This window comes from Penaeus vannamei, chromosome 41 (genome assembly GCF_042767895.1).
Source record: "Penaeus vannamei isolate JL-2024 chromosome 41, ASM4276789v1, whole genome shotgun sequence".
NCBI lineage: Eukaryota > Metazoa > Arthropoda > Malacostraca > Decapoda > Penaeidae > Penaeus > Penaeus vannamei.
Window position 1 is genome coordinate 9350646 of NC_091589.1, and position 15000 is coordinate 9365645.

At 37.5% G+C, this 15000-nt stretch overlaps 2 protein-coding genes across 7 annotated transcripts in view; one reads left to right on the top strand and one right to left on the bottom strand.

The window, feature by feature from the left end:
• Positions 1-4882: 4882 nt before the first annotated feature.
• LOC113826653 (17S U2 SnRNP complex component HTATSF1) lies at positions 4883-12296 on the bottom strand. 2 transcript variants are annotated; one of them, XM_027379547.2, is made up of 7 exons: positions 12153-12296; positions 8239-8483; positions 7660-7874; positions 7316-7437; positions 5922-7026; positions 5536-5727; positions 4883-5419 (listed from the first exon to the last, which is right to left on the bottom strand). In XM_027379547.2, exons 1-7 carry the CDS (start codon positions 12242-12244, stop codon positions 5324-5326), a joined length of 2067 nt encoding a protein of 688 aa, XP_027235348.2. In that variant the 5' UTR covers positions 12245-12296; the 3' UTR covers positions 4883-5323. The 2 variants fall into 2 exon arrangements, with proteins under 2 accessions (XP_027235348.2, XP_069974367.1); XM_070118266.1 differs by lacking the exon at positions 12153-12296 and adding an exon at positions 11707-11960.
• Positions 12297-12456: 160 nt separating this feature from the next.
• The window catches only part of RYBP (ring and YY1 binding protein), a 33093-nt gene continuing 30549 nt past the window's right edge, over positions 12457-15000 (top strand). For 2 of the 5 annotated variants that reach the window (XM_070118267.1, XM_027373128.2), the window contains exon 1: positions 12490-12581. Coding sequence is in view for 2 of the 5 variants with exons in the window: in XM_027373125.2 (XP_027228926.1) it covers positions 12556-12581 (26 nt within the window). In the remaining 3 variants the exon portion in view is untranslated. Of the gene's footprint in view, positions 12582-15000 lie in introns of all 5 variants that reach the window. The other 3 variants (XM_027373126.2, XM_027373125.2, XM_027373130.2) reach the window with 3 other exon arrangements.

Here is a 15000-nt window from a genome sequence, read left to right on the forward strand (position 1 = left end):
CTATTTTAGATTATTGATCTATTTATCCATTTCTTTGAATTGATATGGGTAGAGATATGTGCAAATACACGTATCTATATACATAGTTACTCATGACTATCTATCCATCTCCATCTACTTATCTATTCAACTATCTTTCTTTATATCCATTGATTTATCTCTACCTATCTATCTTTATATCCATTGACTTATCTCTATCTATCACTGTCTATCTGTAGTGGATACAGTCGCCTCCGTGGTCTCCAATGACTGATTAGGAAGGGCATCCAGTCAGGCAAGAGTAGCACTGCCAAGCAAGCTCTCAATAGAAAATTTGAGAGAAGCTTATGTCCAACAGTAGAATGAATGTTTGGCTGTGGAATAATAATGGTAATAATTGATATATGTGTTTATATGTGTATATATATGATGGAATACACATGTATACACACACACACACACAGATATATATGTATATATATATATATATATATATATATATATATATATATATATAGAGAGAGAGAGAGAGAGAGAGAGAGAGAGAGAGAGAGAGAGAAAGAAAGAAAGAAAGAAAAAGGAAGACAGACAGCCAGATAGACTGATAGAGAGACAAGCCGAGATGTAGCTAGGCATTAGGGGCCCATGAGGTAGGTTCCCAGGGGGGTCCTGTGTAATATATAAATAAATAAATGACAGTATATCTATTAGCTCATTTGAACTGAAAGAAATACATATGCTAACATACACATACAAAAAAATCACGCTTAAATAAAATCAAACAAAAATAACGTACACTTCTTTGTTTAGCACTGAAGTAACATGCATTTTTTATAAATAATTATTCTGCGTTAACTAGAAAATCTTTCTGTCCAAGTACTATGCAGTTATTTGTCTTTTATTTCATTGTAAAATCACAAAACTTCTGAAAGTGATTATTTCAGCTTCAAGATTTTCCCCTATTTGGAATCCCCTCAAACGGGCCCCAAATAGGAAAAAACGCTAATCCGCCCTTTTTCGTACGCGTGTATATAAATGAAAAGATGAATAAATAAATAAATGAACAAAGAAGTGAACATGAATATATGTGTATATATATAAATATATATGTATGATATATTCTTGTGTGTGTATGATATATGTATTTATATATACCATATATATTTAATCATATCAATTTAATCATATATATACATACATATGTATATATACATCATCTCTATCATATTCTTGGCTTTGTATTTTTTCTCGCTGTCCTGTTGCAGTTTCGCAGCTTCTTGATGCTTGCTACCTTACTTATGCGCGCCTGTTTGTTGCTGCTTGCTCGACTCCTGCAACTTGCAACCTTATTTATGTTTACCTGTTTTTTTGCTCCTTACAGCTTGCCATCTTGCTTATTCCTGTTCTAACATTGCTTGCTACTCTGGTAGTGCTTGCTACATGAATGGTGCTTGCATCTTAACAGCTAGCTTATGCTCGCCTGTTGGTTGCCACTTGCTAGCTTGCTGATACCTGCTATGCGGCTAATTAAAGCGTGCCTTCTTGCTGAGCCTGGCCGCCTCGGTTGGGTTGGCCGCTAGGGATAGGCTAACCGTAAAGGTGCTTGACTTCAACACCGATTTTCCTCACTCGTTTTCTCGCGGCTCCAAATTGCTACAAATTCAAGTGCTACTTGAAGCTGCTGTGACATTTTTTTAAAAATATTATGATCATTTCCTTACTTTCATGATGTTCTTATGATTACGGTTTTTTTTCATAATTTTATTTCCGTTTCAGAAAACTGGCCATTTCAGCTTGTGATTTGTTAAAGATAATATTTAGCATAGAAATATAGGGAGTGGAAGGTCGGAAAGCAGTTGTGTTATCGTTCTAGTAGCCGATCATTTCATCGCTTTTAGTAGTGCTTCATCTTTTTCTTTCTTTCTTTCTTTTTGCTTTATCCCTTACAAGTCTTCTTTATTGATTTACACTTCAGTGAGAGGATGAAGACGAAGTAGAGGAGGGTGTCAGGCAGGTACGAAAGCCACTAGCTCCTTGACAATTCGGGTGGAATGACCTTCCCGCCGGCGCTACCTGCATTTTGACATTAAAGTATTTATCATAATGTAAAATTGTTGCTCTTCGTTACTTTTCTTTAAATTCATAACGGAGATTATATAGACGCGTTATTTGTGTCTGTTTTTTTGCCTTTCATAACATGTTTGCAGATTATTCAGCTACAGGAATAAAAAAAATGTATTTTATATTGTACATAGGTTTGCTTTGATGTTTTACCCTTGGGCTTTGTATTATTTCATCATTATGGAGCAATTTTTTTTTCTTGATAAAGATTCTCAGCTTGAGCGTACCCTACAAGCTTCGCATATTAAAAAAAAAGAATAGTTGTGAAGCTTACATAGGCCTGTATAGTACCAAACGCAGGTATCTAAGAGGGAAATCGCCACCGTATATAGAACGCAGTTTCAAAAGGTTTAAAAAATTATCCCCGATTCATTACAGTATGAAGGTGAAACAACTATGGTGAGACCGTGGGGCTGCCTTAGACAGTGTTACTACATAAGAGTGACTAGCATAACGTCAGATTTTGTTTAAACTAATTAATACTAGTACAAAAATCTTTGAAATTTGCTTAGGAAAATGAAGAATGTGGATATAAATCCGTTTTGGATACATTGCTCACTTCTTTAGTTAATAAGATTCATGACAAATGATAAAATAGGAAATTTAATATTTTATCATTAACCCTTGCACATGTAAATAGCGTACTGCATAATAAACGGTGCGGATACAAGTGTTAAAGGTGTTCCTCAAAGCTAAATGATGATGTAAGAGTGATCCTAGCTTAAAAGATGGTGTCGCATAACACCATCTTCACCTATGTCAATTTTAAGTACCGAAACTGTTCTTCAACCCTATCAACATCAATTGCATCCTTCTTCCAATATACATCCTTATCGCACTTCACTAACCACCGCCACGTGCAATCTAACCTCAACTGCACCGGTCACCAGCTGCTTCTCAAGGCCGTCGATATCATTCACACATTTGCAAAAATGCACAGCGGATCAAAGTCGTAATATTTATTTCGACTTTGATTGGGATCTTATACATTCATGCATGCACGTGCACTCACACACACGTTACACGTATACATACATGCACACACCATATGCGCGCGCGCGCACACACACACACACACACACACACACACACACACACACACACACACACACACACACACACACACACACACACACACACACACACACACACACACACACACACACACACACACACATGTAGGCAGGCAGTCAGGCATGTACGCACACACACTCTCTCTCTCTCACACGCACACAGACAAGCAGGGATGAACACACACACACAAACACACCCATGCAGGGGGGCAGGTATGCACACACACACACATACAACACACGCAGGCAGGCGGGCAGGCAAACACAAACATACACACACACGAAAACAAACACACACACGCGCTTACGCACGCACGCAAACATACACACGCACGCAAACATACACACGCACGCAAACATACACACACACACACACAACACACGCAGGCAGGAATATAAGCAAACAAACAAATATACATATACAAACACACATATAGGCAAACAGGCAGACACACCCACACCCACACCCACACCCACACCCACACACACACACACACCACGCATACACACACATATAGACAGGCAGGCACATACATACACATACACACACACACACACACACACACACACACACACACACACACACACACACACACACAACCTCACACACACATATAGACAGGCAGGCACATACATACACACACACACACACACACACACACACACACACACACACACACACACACACACACACACACATATAGACAGGCAGGCACATACATACATACACACACACACACACACACACACACACACACACACACACACACACACACCCTCACCCATACCCATGCAGGCAGGCAGGCAGGCAGGCACACACACACACACACACACACACACACACACACACACACACACACACACACACACACACACACACACACACACACACACACACACACACACACACTCACCCATACCCATGCAGGCAGGCACACACACAGGCACACACAGGCACACACACACACACACACACACACACACACACACACACACACACACACACACACACACACACACACACACACACACACACACACACACACACAAAAATCCCACATTACTTAGCTCTTGCACAAACATTTGATTGCTAGTGTGGAACTGATCACATCATAAAAATTATTAGGGACCAAATTATTGATACTTATGGCAGTATTTTTCATAATTATGGTACGATTTAATCCAGATGTGTATAGAGCGTACTATAAATCATTTTCTTAATGCATAAGAGTCGGGTAGATAGGATTGTAAGGAGATAGTGCCTTGTATTATTATCTGACTGAGAATAAAACAGGACACATAAGTTCTCAAACAAATGGACACATTCTCCTCCTTTCTTCACTCTCCTCAACTCTTTCTCTCACTTTCTTCTCTCTCTCTTTCTCACTTCATGTTCAAACAAGGGAAGCATTATAAAGAAAATGTTATAACAAAAAAGAAAAAAAGACATTAGGATATAAATTACCAATAACTTTCTTTCTCTATACCTTTCTAGAATGTGAAAACGGAGTGAGGAGAAATGAAACAGGTGAAAAAGGAGGACAAAAGCCAGCACAAAAGATGAAAAAAATGATTCCAATATAACGGCAAATATCCACTCCAAAATCCATCACCCTCTATTTCAAGAAGACAGATACATATAAAAAATAGTAAATATATATATTTCCTTTCCTCTGGGGTTGGGATCACAATGAAATGAAACAACAATGTGAATAGAGATCAAATTTTACTTTTAATAGCCAAGAATATAAAACACACACACAAAAAAAAATTTAACAAAATAAATCCATGTTTTTGTAGATAATGAAAAATCTACAATGCATTTATTTTTTTCTATAGGAAAGACAATGATTTGGCAGTTCTTTGTGAATTAGATATTATTGCAAAATTGCTCTCACACCTTTGACAGACATAGTGTATAACAGATCTATACATTCTATATTCCTTCCCAGATAAAATTTGCTTTCATTTGAAAAAAAGTGATCTAGCAAATAAAAGGGAAAAAATCGTAAAAAAAGAACCAGTATGAAAATAGACGTATATTTGTATAAAAATGCTCAAAAGAGAAATTATGAATAAAAATGCACAAAAGAGAAATTACGATATAATTTAGAAAAATATAAAAAAGAATCTTGGCCACAATTGTTCACTTATTTCTCTGCAATATCTTCACTCAGCCAGGCGTCAACTGAAGCCAGTCCATTTAGCATTGTACGAATGGAACGCAATCCTTCTACATTTCTTATCTGCAAGAAAATGAAACCTTTTATTAAAATATATGGTTATAATTAGAAAAAAAATTGACAAATCAATATTTTAGCCTTGGAATTATCACCCACATATCAAATACAAGCCAACTCACATATTTTTCTGATGAACAGAGATCTTTTCTGCTTGCGAAATCTAAAATATCCCTTGCTTGCTCAGTCACCATCTGATAACCCCTTTTCTCAAGAGACATTTCCTCATCAATCTCTTCAAGAAGGATCTTCATCGTCCAGGTACACCAGTGGCGATGCTCTTCTAAGGGATGGAAGTACTGCTTTTCCCCAATCTGCAATGCATTTAAGAAAAATAACTTTCCAGTTCTTGCACATACAGTTAAAGGACCATTATCTTTCTTTTTCATATTATCCAGGTAGATATCTTCCTTGACGACTTTGAGGTTGCTCTAGGAAATCTATAAAATGAATGAAGCAATCAATAAAACAAAACAAAAAATATATATATAAATATGAAAAAAAATACCTTTCTAATTTGTGTAGAGGGAGAAGAACCAATTATCAGTGGACTTGGAAGAGCTGTATTTTTTTGGCTGGTGCAGCTATCTTGTACCCTACTTGTCTCCTTGCTACCCTGTTCCTTATCTCCAGTTGGATTAATTTCTTTAGGATTCTCTTCTTCCTTCTCCTGGCTTGCAGTCTCACCACTACTCTGCTTGTCTTTTTCAGTCTGACTAGTTTTTGTGTCCAGATCTTTAGAGGAATCTTTTCTGCAGTCTTCTGATGCATCAGAATTGTTTGTTGTCTGCCCTTTTCCTTCTGGTTTAGAATCAGGATTTACAGATTTTTCATCATCTTTCTTATTTTCAGCTTCTATTTCCCCACTCCTTTCGATCTCATTTTCTTTCTTTTTTACTGACTCGTCTTCCATGTCATCTTTCTCGGTCTTATTTCCAGCTAAGGCTTCACTTTTGCCATTTTCTGAATCATTTCTTTTTTCTTTCTGTTCCTTCTCCTGATCTTCATTTTCCTTTGAACTGTTTCTTGCTCCTGCCTCCTCTTGAGGTTGGTCTTTTTCCTTTTCATCTCCTTCCTCCATTTTCTTCCTCTCTTCTGATTCTATCTCTTTACTTGAGTTGTCCTTTTTGTTATTTTCAGTCGGTGGACTTTCTTCTTCCATCTTTTCTTGCACTTCACCTTCATTTGTTTTATCCCCTTCTGCTTCCTTAGCTATGGTCTTTTCTTTTTGCCCATTATCCTTCTCCTTCTCACCATCTTCTCCCATCTCTTTTTCCTGCTCCTTTTGCACATTTTCTTCCCCTTTTCTTTCACCTTCTTCACCTGTTGTTTTGTTTTCTTCAATGATTTTCTCCCGACTGTCACTGCCTTTGTTATCGGTCTTCAGGAGTTTGCATTTCCGCGGTGGACATATCCTACTACCTGCAGGACTGGATCCCTCAACCTTATCCTGATCCATCTCTTCATCTTCTGCAGTCTCCTCAACCTGCTCTTCATGTCTTTTTCTCTTCCCTGATGGTGTAGGAGCTGGAGAGATGGCACGAGTGCTTTCTAATTCATCAGCTCTGGTTATGAAACTCCAGAGTCCCACTGATCTTCTGCAGACTTTGCACCTGTTAATATATTGCAAGAAACTCTTAATTGTACCTTGCCTAAAAGCAAGCTGAGTGATGATAACTATGAAATTACTTTTTTGAACACAAAATTAAAGATTTGTTACTAACATGTAGGGTCACTTACATTTTATGAAATGTATTAATTACTACCACAATAACGGGCAGAAATAGATAAAGTAATCAATTCTAGACCTAGAGATATTTCTACATTTTGAAATTATGTTTTGAGTCAGCAGAACTATATCACTGCTGCTCAGTTCTGCTCAAAGAATGCCTTTCCACAAACCTTAAATATGCTCCTTCACCACGAATCCATCCACTCAATACCAATAGCACAGAGGAAGCCTGGACTTCATAATCAGTGCTATCATTTTGGAACAATCCCACAATAAGGTCTTTATCTGCTCCCTGAAATGTTGATTACAATAAGCACTACACTTATTTTTTATATATAAATATAGTGTATAAGTATTCAATATAAAGATTACTTTTAGGCTAAACATAGATTTATCTGTATGAAGTTTTGTAAATATCCAATACTTTGATTACTAAAAACTAGTGTCTTACATCATGAGAAGATGCAGATAAAACTTCAGTACAAGCTAACATTTCATCACTTTAGGTACTTACAAGACTTTTTGATAAAGCTTCAACATCAAGGTATGGTAGAGCTGAATTTAGGGCAGCAAGTGTCCGAGCAGAATTTGTGAGATTGCGCATGTCTTCAATAGAGCCAATATAAGGTGGCTGGACAAACTCCTCAGGACTTGGATTATGTTTCCAACCACAGGCATCTTTGTGGGCTTCCAATATCCTGCTCTTCAACAGACTAAGGTACTTTTCATCTGTAAAGCAATTTCATACTTTGAGATTGTACTGTTTATTGCTTCATCATTTTTTATCTTTCCTTATGTATAATGTACCTACTTAATGGTTGTAGAAAATTATCAGAACTTGATACTGTAATTTTTCATTGATTTTGGGTAATTATTGGATATCACCTAGTTATAAACACACTACCTCTTGTATTTCATAGTTTCCTATTATACATTATAAACAGCAGTCAGCCCTAAGCCTACCCCTGGACAAGCATTACCTTGTGCAAAAAAATATAATAAAAGCAATAAATCTACTCTCTAACTCACTAGAATACCAGTCACAAACAAACAAAAGTGGAAACTGTAAAACAAACAAATCTTCCACACTCACAAGCTTTGAAATCCCGTACATCAGGTAGAATTGCACAAACAACCTCACGGCAGGTGACGCACTGGAGAATATCCTTCTCCTGGATACGCCAGCCCCATCTTGCACACTCCAGAGGGGTCAGCTCTTGCACAGTCCATAATCCTGGTCTGAAGGAACTGACTCGATTATAAAATTCCTCGGGGTTCTGTGGTTGTGTTTTGACTGCTTGGGCATTCTGCTTGTTCAATTTTTCAATATCAATTAGTCTGAAATATAAGATTAAATAAATTATCATTATACAATTGGTATGGAAGTGCACTGTGTATGTAAATGAACAAGTACAGTTTTAATGTATGAACATTCTACTAGTAATATGCAGATTTGTTTGAAGTTCATCCTATATCAACAGAAAAATATATGAGAAATTGGAGAGTAAAATCAAGAAAATAGCATATAACACAGTAGTTATAAATCCAGAAACTCTGGGCTACCTAATAGTGCAAAACAAGTATAAAGTGGTATCTAAACGATAGGACAAACCCTGGGTCGCTTACTAATAATAAAGTATATGATTTGAATGCCTGACTCTAAACCATTATCAGGTTGGACTTAAGACTGTTGACTATCTGTTATAAATCTCTGTATTTTCAAGTAGATCTGGATCAGAAATGACCATTATAATTATGAAGGAAGAGAAATTTGACCCCAAATTAAGTGCAGCAAGAGATGTTACTGCATCAGATAACAGACAATTATCAAAAGAACATGGAAAATATTGTAACATTCATAAATAATACATGATAAGGGGAGGGGAAGAAGTTTCAACACTATTTTTTCAGAATTGGTCAGCTATACAGCGAAAGGTAAAAGATCAGTGAATCAAAAGATTAGTGAATTTTAAATCAGTTTTCTTCCACGATACTTTTGCTGAATAAAAAACTTAAATAATAGTTTATATAAATAGCAATTACAGGGCTTATCAAATTTCAACATGCCAACCATGAATCACTATCTATTGCACATTTTGTTCTATGTACATGCTTTTAGATTTTGAAATCTACAAGCAGTGACTCTTTCTTGCAGTAATTTTGTCCTTATGAATCATATAGCTCTGGGCAATTTTATTATCAAATGGTATTGGATATTTGTTAGTCCTTGGCTAGAGTGCTGACAGATGGCTTGATACTGCCACTAGTATGGTATCTAGTATAAAAAAAAACTTAAAACTTCAATTTGTAACATAGATGTCATAAATGAGTGTGGGAAAGCCTCTTTAAAAAAATCTGAACCAACCTAGACAATTAAAAAAATAGATCTGCACCTTGAAAGGCAGCAAATTTGTTATCACTGAACTCCTATTAATGTTTACTGATCAAGAAATATTTGTCTCACAGAACCACTGCATCAGAGGTCATGATAACTGAATGGTAAATGGGTGTTTCACGTAAATAATGGACCACATCTGCTTGAGGGACCAAATATAGAAGCAAGGGAACCGTATAACATCTTCACCCTCTGTGATTCTGGCTAAAATACAATTTTAAGCCTACTTTTGACAATCTGTAACTCCTGCACTCATTGAAAAGTAAAACAAGTGAACATTTGTTAAGCACACACAACTCGGAACAGGGTTGATGTGTGTGGTATAGAAGTACATGCCAAATGGAAATGAGTCCCTTCAAGCCATGACTATGAGTCCAATGGGTGAGTCATGAGATTTTATGCTGTCAATCAATTATGAATTGACAGTGTCATGATATGCACCTGCTGTTGAGTAAACAAGATGTGGCTGTAGGGTCTGGAAAATGTGTGACATGTGCAGGTAAGGGGACATGACTGTTACAATATCCATATGGCAAGTAACTCAGACCTTCCCAGGATCTATTTTGCTAAGTGAAGTGTTAGGGATGAGAGCCACATGAAAATGACTACGGGCACAAATACTGCATATTTGACCGGGCTATTTCCCTGGGAAACCAATGCCCTCCTTACCTTATCATTGCTACCGTTGCTTAGCACCACCTAAACAACTCCTAACGAACATCAGACCTTGTAAAGAATTTATACCAAATTCTATGGATTATATGTTATAGATCTCTTACAGAAAATTAACAAAGCTTCACTTTATATTAAGATCTTTTTAGTAGCAATCCTGGAAACATCTTTTTCTCTTGTTATCTAAAGCGGAAACAAAGGGATACACTCTAGCCAGCACAGTACAGTGCAAACATTCAAAATAAATTTCATCAAAACTGCAGTTAGTGATTAATGTTTTCATTAATTACAAATAGTTTGGTAGTTTCTTAACATGAAATTGAAATATAAATATATGTAAAATGTTATTCTTTGACGTGACAATGAGTAGAGCAGAAAAGCCCCCAATTGGTATTCTATTCATGTATGGGGAAACAAACAAGGTGGAGGTGTTCTTGACACGAAATGATACTACTCAATTAGGTTGGGTTACGTTTCTACTTATTACCTGGAAATAACACTGATATGCCCATAAGCATCTGTGATGTATGCCTAACTGTGAGAAATCCGATACAGCACTGACTTTGTTTTTCTAATACAGCATATACACACTCACAATATATGCGCAAAATTTAAAGTAAAAAATAAACAACTCTGAACTGACACAATACGACTTTTTAATGAGTCTGAGTCATTTGATGTGGTGTTGTCTATAGAGGAATGATTATCTTCAAAATTATTCCTTATGCTATAATTCAACCTTATAAACTGATACTGTATTCAGAACTCCTCATCCTGCTCGCCCAGACAAGTTGAACAAGATGTTTTGACTGTTCTGAACCTTTAGTTTCTCTTCCTGGATAAGTTGTCCATCTCGTCTTCCTGTGAAGCTGGGCAAGCAGGATGAAATGATGTCACAATAGCATTTGTATGTAAACAATGACAGTTGCAAGCAACCACAAGATACTGATGGGTAATTTCATGGCCCTAAATTAATGTTATCATCAATAATGTAGAAAAACAAAGAATCCTCCAAATATTCACGACAGGAGAGAGAGTCGAACACGACTTGGCAACACCCACTCCCGCATGGCAGCCGTATGCTTGTGCCTGCCATGAATACATGAAGGATTCTTTGTTTCTTAGGTGGGGGCAGAGGGGTAGAAATCCCCCCATGTGGGGATTGCAGGGGGCTGTGCCCCCTGCACTAGACAATATAGTGACTCATCCTGATTAGATGACTTACATTTTACAATTTCCCTGGTACCTTTCATGCCTTCCCCTGCTATCGCAGCTAAGAATGTGGAGTTGGGGGGGGGGGGGCTTCCGCACAATAAAATCTATATATTTGCATTGTAGACGGTGAGAGGAATCCAATAATACCGAAAATGTTGCAATCTGTTTGGCAGACATTTTCTATAAAACTACCCAGACAAGTTGTCTGGATGCCAAGACTAGGTGTTCCAACACACCATGAAATGTATGCATATACAGGCTTGATTTGTTGAGAATTACCTGTAATGACTAAAAATTCCTATGATCACTGTAATCATTCTCAGTGTCTCACATGCCATCAAGTTGTTTGATGGTTTTCTTCTGACTTTTTTTTTCAAAACTTTGTCTGTCAGAACATAATCATTTATATAACGCTCGAGTGTTGGGTTCATAATCGTCATAAACACATGACTATGAACACCTTTGCCTTGTCAAAATGTTACACATAAATTAACATATGCATATCATTTCTCCCCCTACAGTATATTCGAAGACCATGTTGCATAAACCAGGTTCACTTAATTCCTTGTATTTAGAATCACATCAAGTTGATCTTGTTTACAGCAAGATTAGATGATCAAGATTATAAACCGAGCACGCCAAATAAGTGTCTGTCATGGTAGAGAAATTGGAGGATATAAACCGGTTTCACGTAATTTCTCATCGGAACACATAAAAGACCGTACCCTGGCGATCTAGTCACCGTATCTGTCAAGGAAGAGAAGATAGTAGAGATTTTGTTGACTTTGGCCAGCACGGCGTCTCCTTCCTCCTCCATTGTTTACATCCTGACTTATGAGGGTCACGTGACCTGGTAGCGTATTTCGATCTCAACTTTTTATTCTTTAGAAAAATTAATTACCATAATCTATAATCTTACTATATTTTCCAAAATAGCGCGGAAAAAGAGGCGGGCTCATCTGCACTGGGAAAAATATTCTGTTAATTCAGGAGAAACGCTTTTGGAGAAGGGGCTCCTGGATGTTGGTTCGCGAGTCCAGGCAGAGTGTTATTGGAACGTGTCTGTTGTGTGGTGGCGGCGGAGGCACTGGAGGGCTGGTCTGGTATCTGCTGTCCTCACAGCAAGGTATGGACCAGAAAAAGAGTCCAAGCAGGTAAGTACCCCGAAGGGCGTGGTTCTGAAGTCAGGAGTGCACGCTTGAGCTGAGCGAAGAGCAACTTGGACGTCCGGAAAGGGAGGATATCAGAGGATAACTGATTGCATTTGTGACGTGTTGTGACAAAGGGGATTGACCCAAGATTGGCACTTGCAACCCTCTTTTGCCAAGATAATTGACACTCTTGGCCCATCCCTGCACGTGAGCTTGCACCGGGCACCACCTGCGAGTGGTAACCATCTGGCGAGGCGTCACCATCTGCCTCTCCTCCCCTGTCATGGCTGGGAAGCGTTTCGCCAACTTGAATTTCAATTAAGTTGATTGAGTCTGAAGTGAAGCTCTATTACCTCGATCGTGGCGTATATTTCAGATCTATTTCGAGCCACCGTCGCTAGTCTTTAGGGTGACAAGGTGACCCTTCTGTGGTAGGTGGCAGGGAGGGGATTCAGAAGGGAGGACTTTGGGTTTTGGTGTGGTGAGGGTAGGACTTGGGCTGGGTTAGATGACTCTCTTTGGGGTCTTGGAGGCTTGGCTGTTCTTGACACAATAGCTGCTGGGTGGCTTTGGTTGGGGTTTGGAACGGGTATTTCTTATCTGATTAATTATGAGGAATTCCTTTGTTTGAGGACTTCAGAAAAATCCTGAGGTAGATTTTTTCTGGGTGGTTTTGTGCTGATTGGTGTGCATTCCATGTGTGAAAGTGGTGCCATTTGCAAGCATATTATCCTTTTAAGCATGAACCATTTCTGGTTTTAGTAAACAAATTGTAAAAACTGGCACAAGGTGATATGGTGAATGGTTAAAAGACACCCACAGTGACTGTCAGAGTGGGACTTTTTCATGTAATATTATTCCTAGTGTATCCAGATTTACTTGATAAATGATGGAAAGCTTATAATCATGGTTTCATTGTGATAGTGACACACTGTCAAGTGACCACCACTCTGCTCCAACAAAGACGAACAAACCTCAACCTCATATATTCTGGTAAGATAGAGCTTAGACTGGTTCCTTATTCTTCAATGAATACAAATAAAGTGCAGCTTTGTCAGATTGAATACAGTAGTTTTTGGAGGCTGTTGTGCTAGTGCATAGGCCAGTGGGAAGTGCATTGGTGTCTTCTAAATATTTTACCATTTTATTTTGCAATAACAGTGAAAGGGCACAAGGGTGTAATTGACATTTTTCGAAACGTAATACAGTAGAGCAATTTTTAGTGAATTTTAGATAATTACTAGTGTCTGTGGGAAAAAAATTATATTTGATTTTTTTATGGTGGAAGGGAAAACTATTTTACTTCTTATAGCATATTTAGTTTTTTTAACTATGAGATGTGGTTTGCTTAAAATGCCAAACTTTTCTGTTTAAATACATTTGATAAAGTTACGAGGTATTAGCTTGACCTACTCATTCTGCGTGTATGCAGGTTTAGACATTTTTGCAATGGTTAGATACAGGTTTTCATGATGTATGCTGGAAAAGGCTGAAAAATACTGCATACATGGCTGATTGATATAAACAGCAATTTTGTCAATTTTTTAAAACCAAGTGAGAAAAAATACCTTTTTAACCATTTATTAGGGATTAGAAAAAAATTGTTATCAGCTCCAGGAAGGATTAATTTTTATCTCTACAAAGGCACAATATAAGATTTGATAATCTTGTTAAACCACTGCTGCCAGGGATGGCATGTGCATAAATGCCATGTCTACTGTGATTTTAGTTTATTGATAGAAGGCTCCACAAGTGCTTAGTCACCAAGGAATCATTTATTAGTCCTACCTATCTTACCTGTTTACCGTTTTCCTTGATTTTCAGAAGTATTATTTTCTACTTCTATTGCTATTTGTACTGGTGATAACAATATGATAATCATGTCAGTAGTAATGAAAAGTTTCATTATAAATGGCATTAAGAAAATTATTTTTCCTGGGGGTTCAAGAGATAGAGAAATATGGAAAAGTTATGTAGGCTAACAAATTAAATCCTTGGTGGCAAAGCACCTGTAGAGCCATCATGTATATACATGTTTATTAAACAAAACTACAGTGGACATGACCTGTTCCCAGGAGCAGTGGCTTAAAGGCCAGGTTGATATAATGACATAATGTTGCTTTAATCTCTGTAAGCACTTTGTTTGTCACTCATATATGTGAATAGAACAAAGCTCTATACTGGAGATATATATATAGTAGATTGTTTTCATTATATGATGGATAATGTTAGTCTCTTGTAAAGCAAAAATTTCAGTAGAGTATCAGAGGCTTAAAACCTACCAGGTGATTTGGTACTGAGATTTTCCATGTAACTGAAGGGATTACAGTTGTCATTTTGAGATTGAGGAGATTAAGGTCACTATCATGATAAGGATAACTTGTTTAAATTGCTTCCTGAGCTACTACATTCTCCATGGAAA

Coding starts and splice junctions, on each gene's coding strand:
- LOC113826653 (XM_070118266.1), bottom strand. CDS start 11,867: ATGACGATTATGAACCCAACACTCGAGCGTTATATAAATGATTATGTT. Junction 7,875..8,238: donor TGTACGGGATTTCAAAGCTT/GTGAGTGTGGAA, acceptor ATTGCTTTACAG/ATGAAAAGTACCTTAGTCTG. Junction 5,728..5,921: donor CCTCTACACAAATTAGAAAG/GTATTTTTTTTC, acceptor AATGCATTGCAG/ATTGGGGAAAAGCAGTACTT.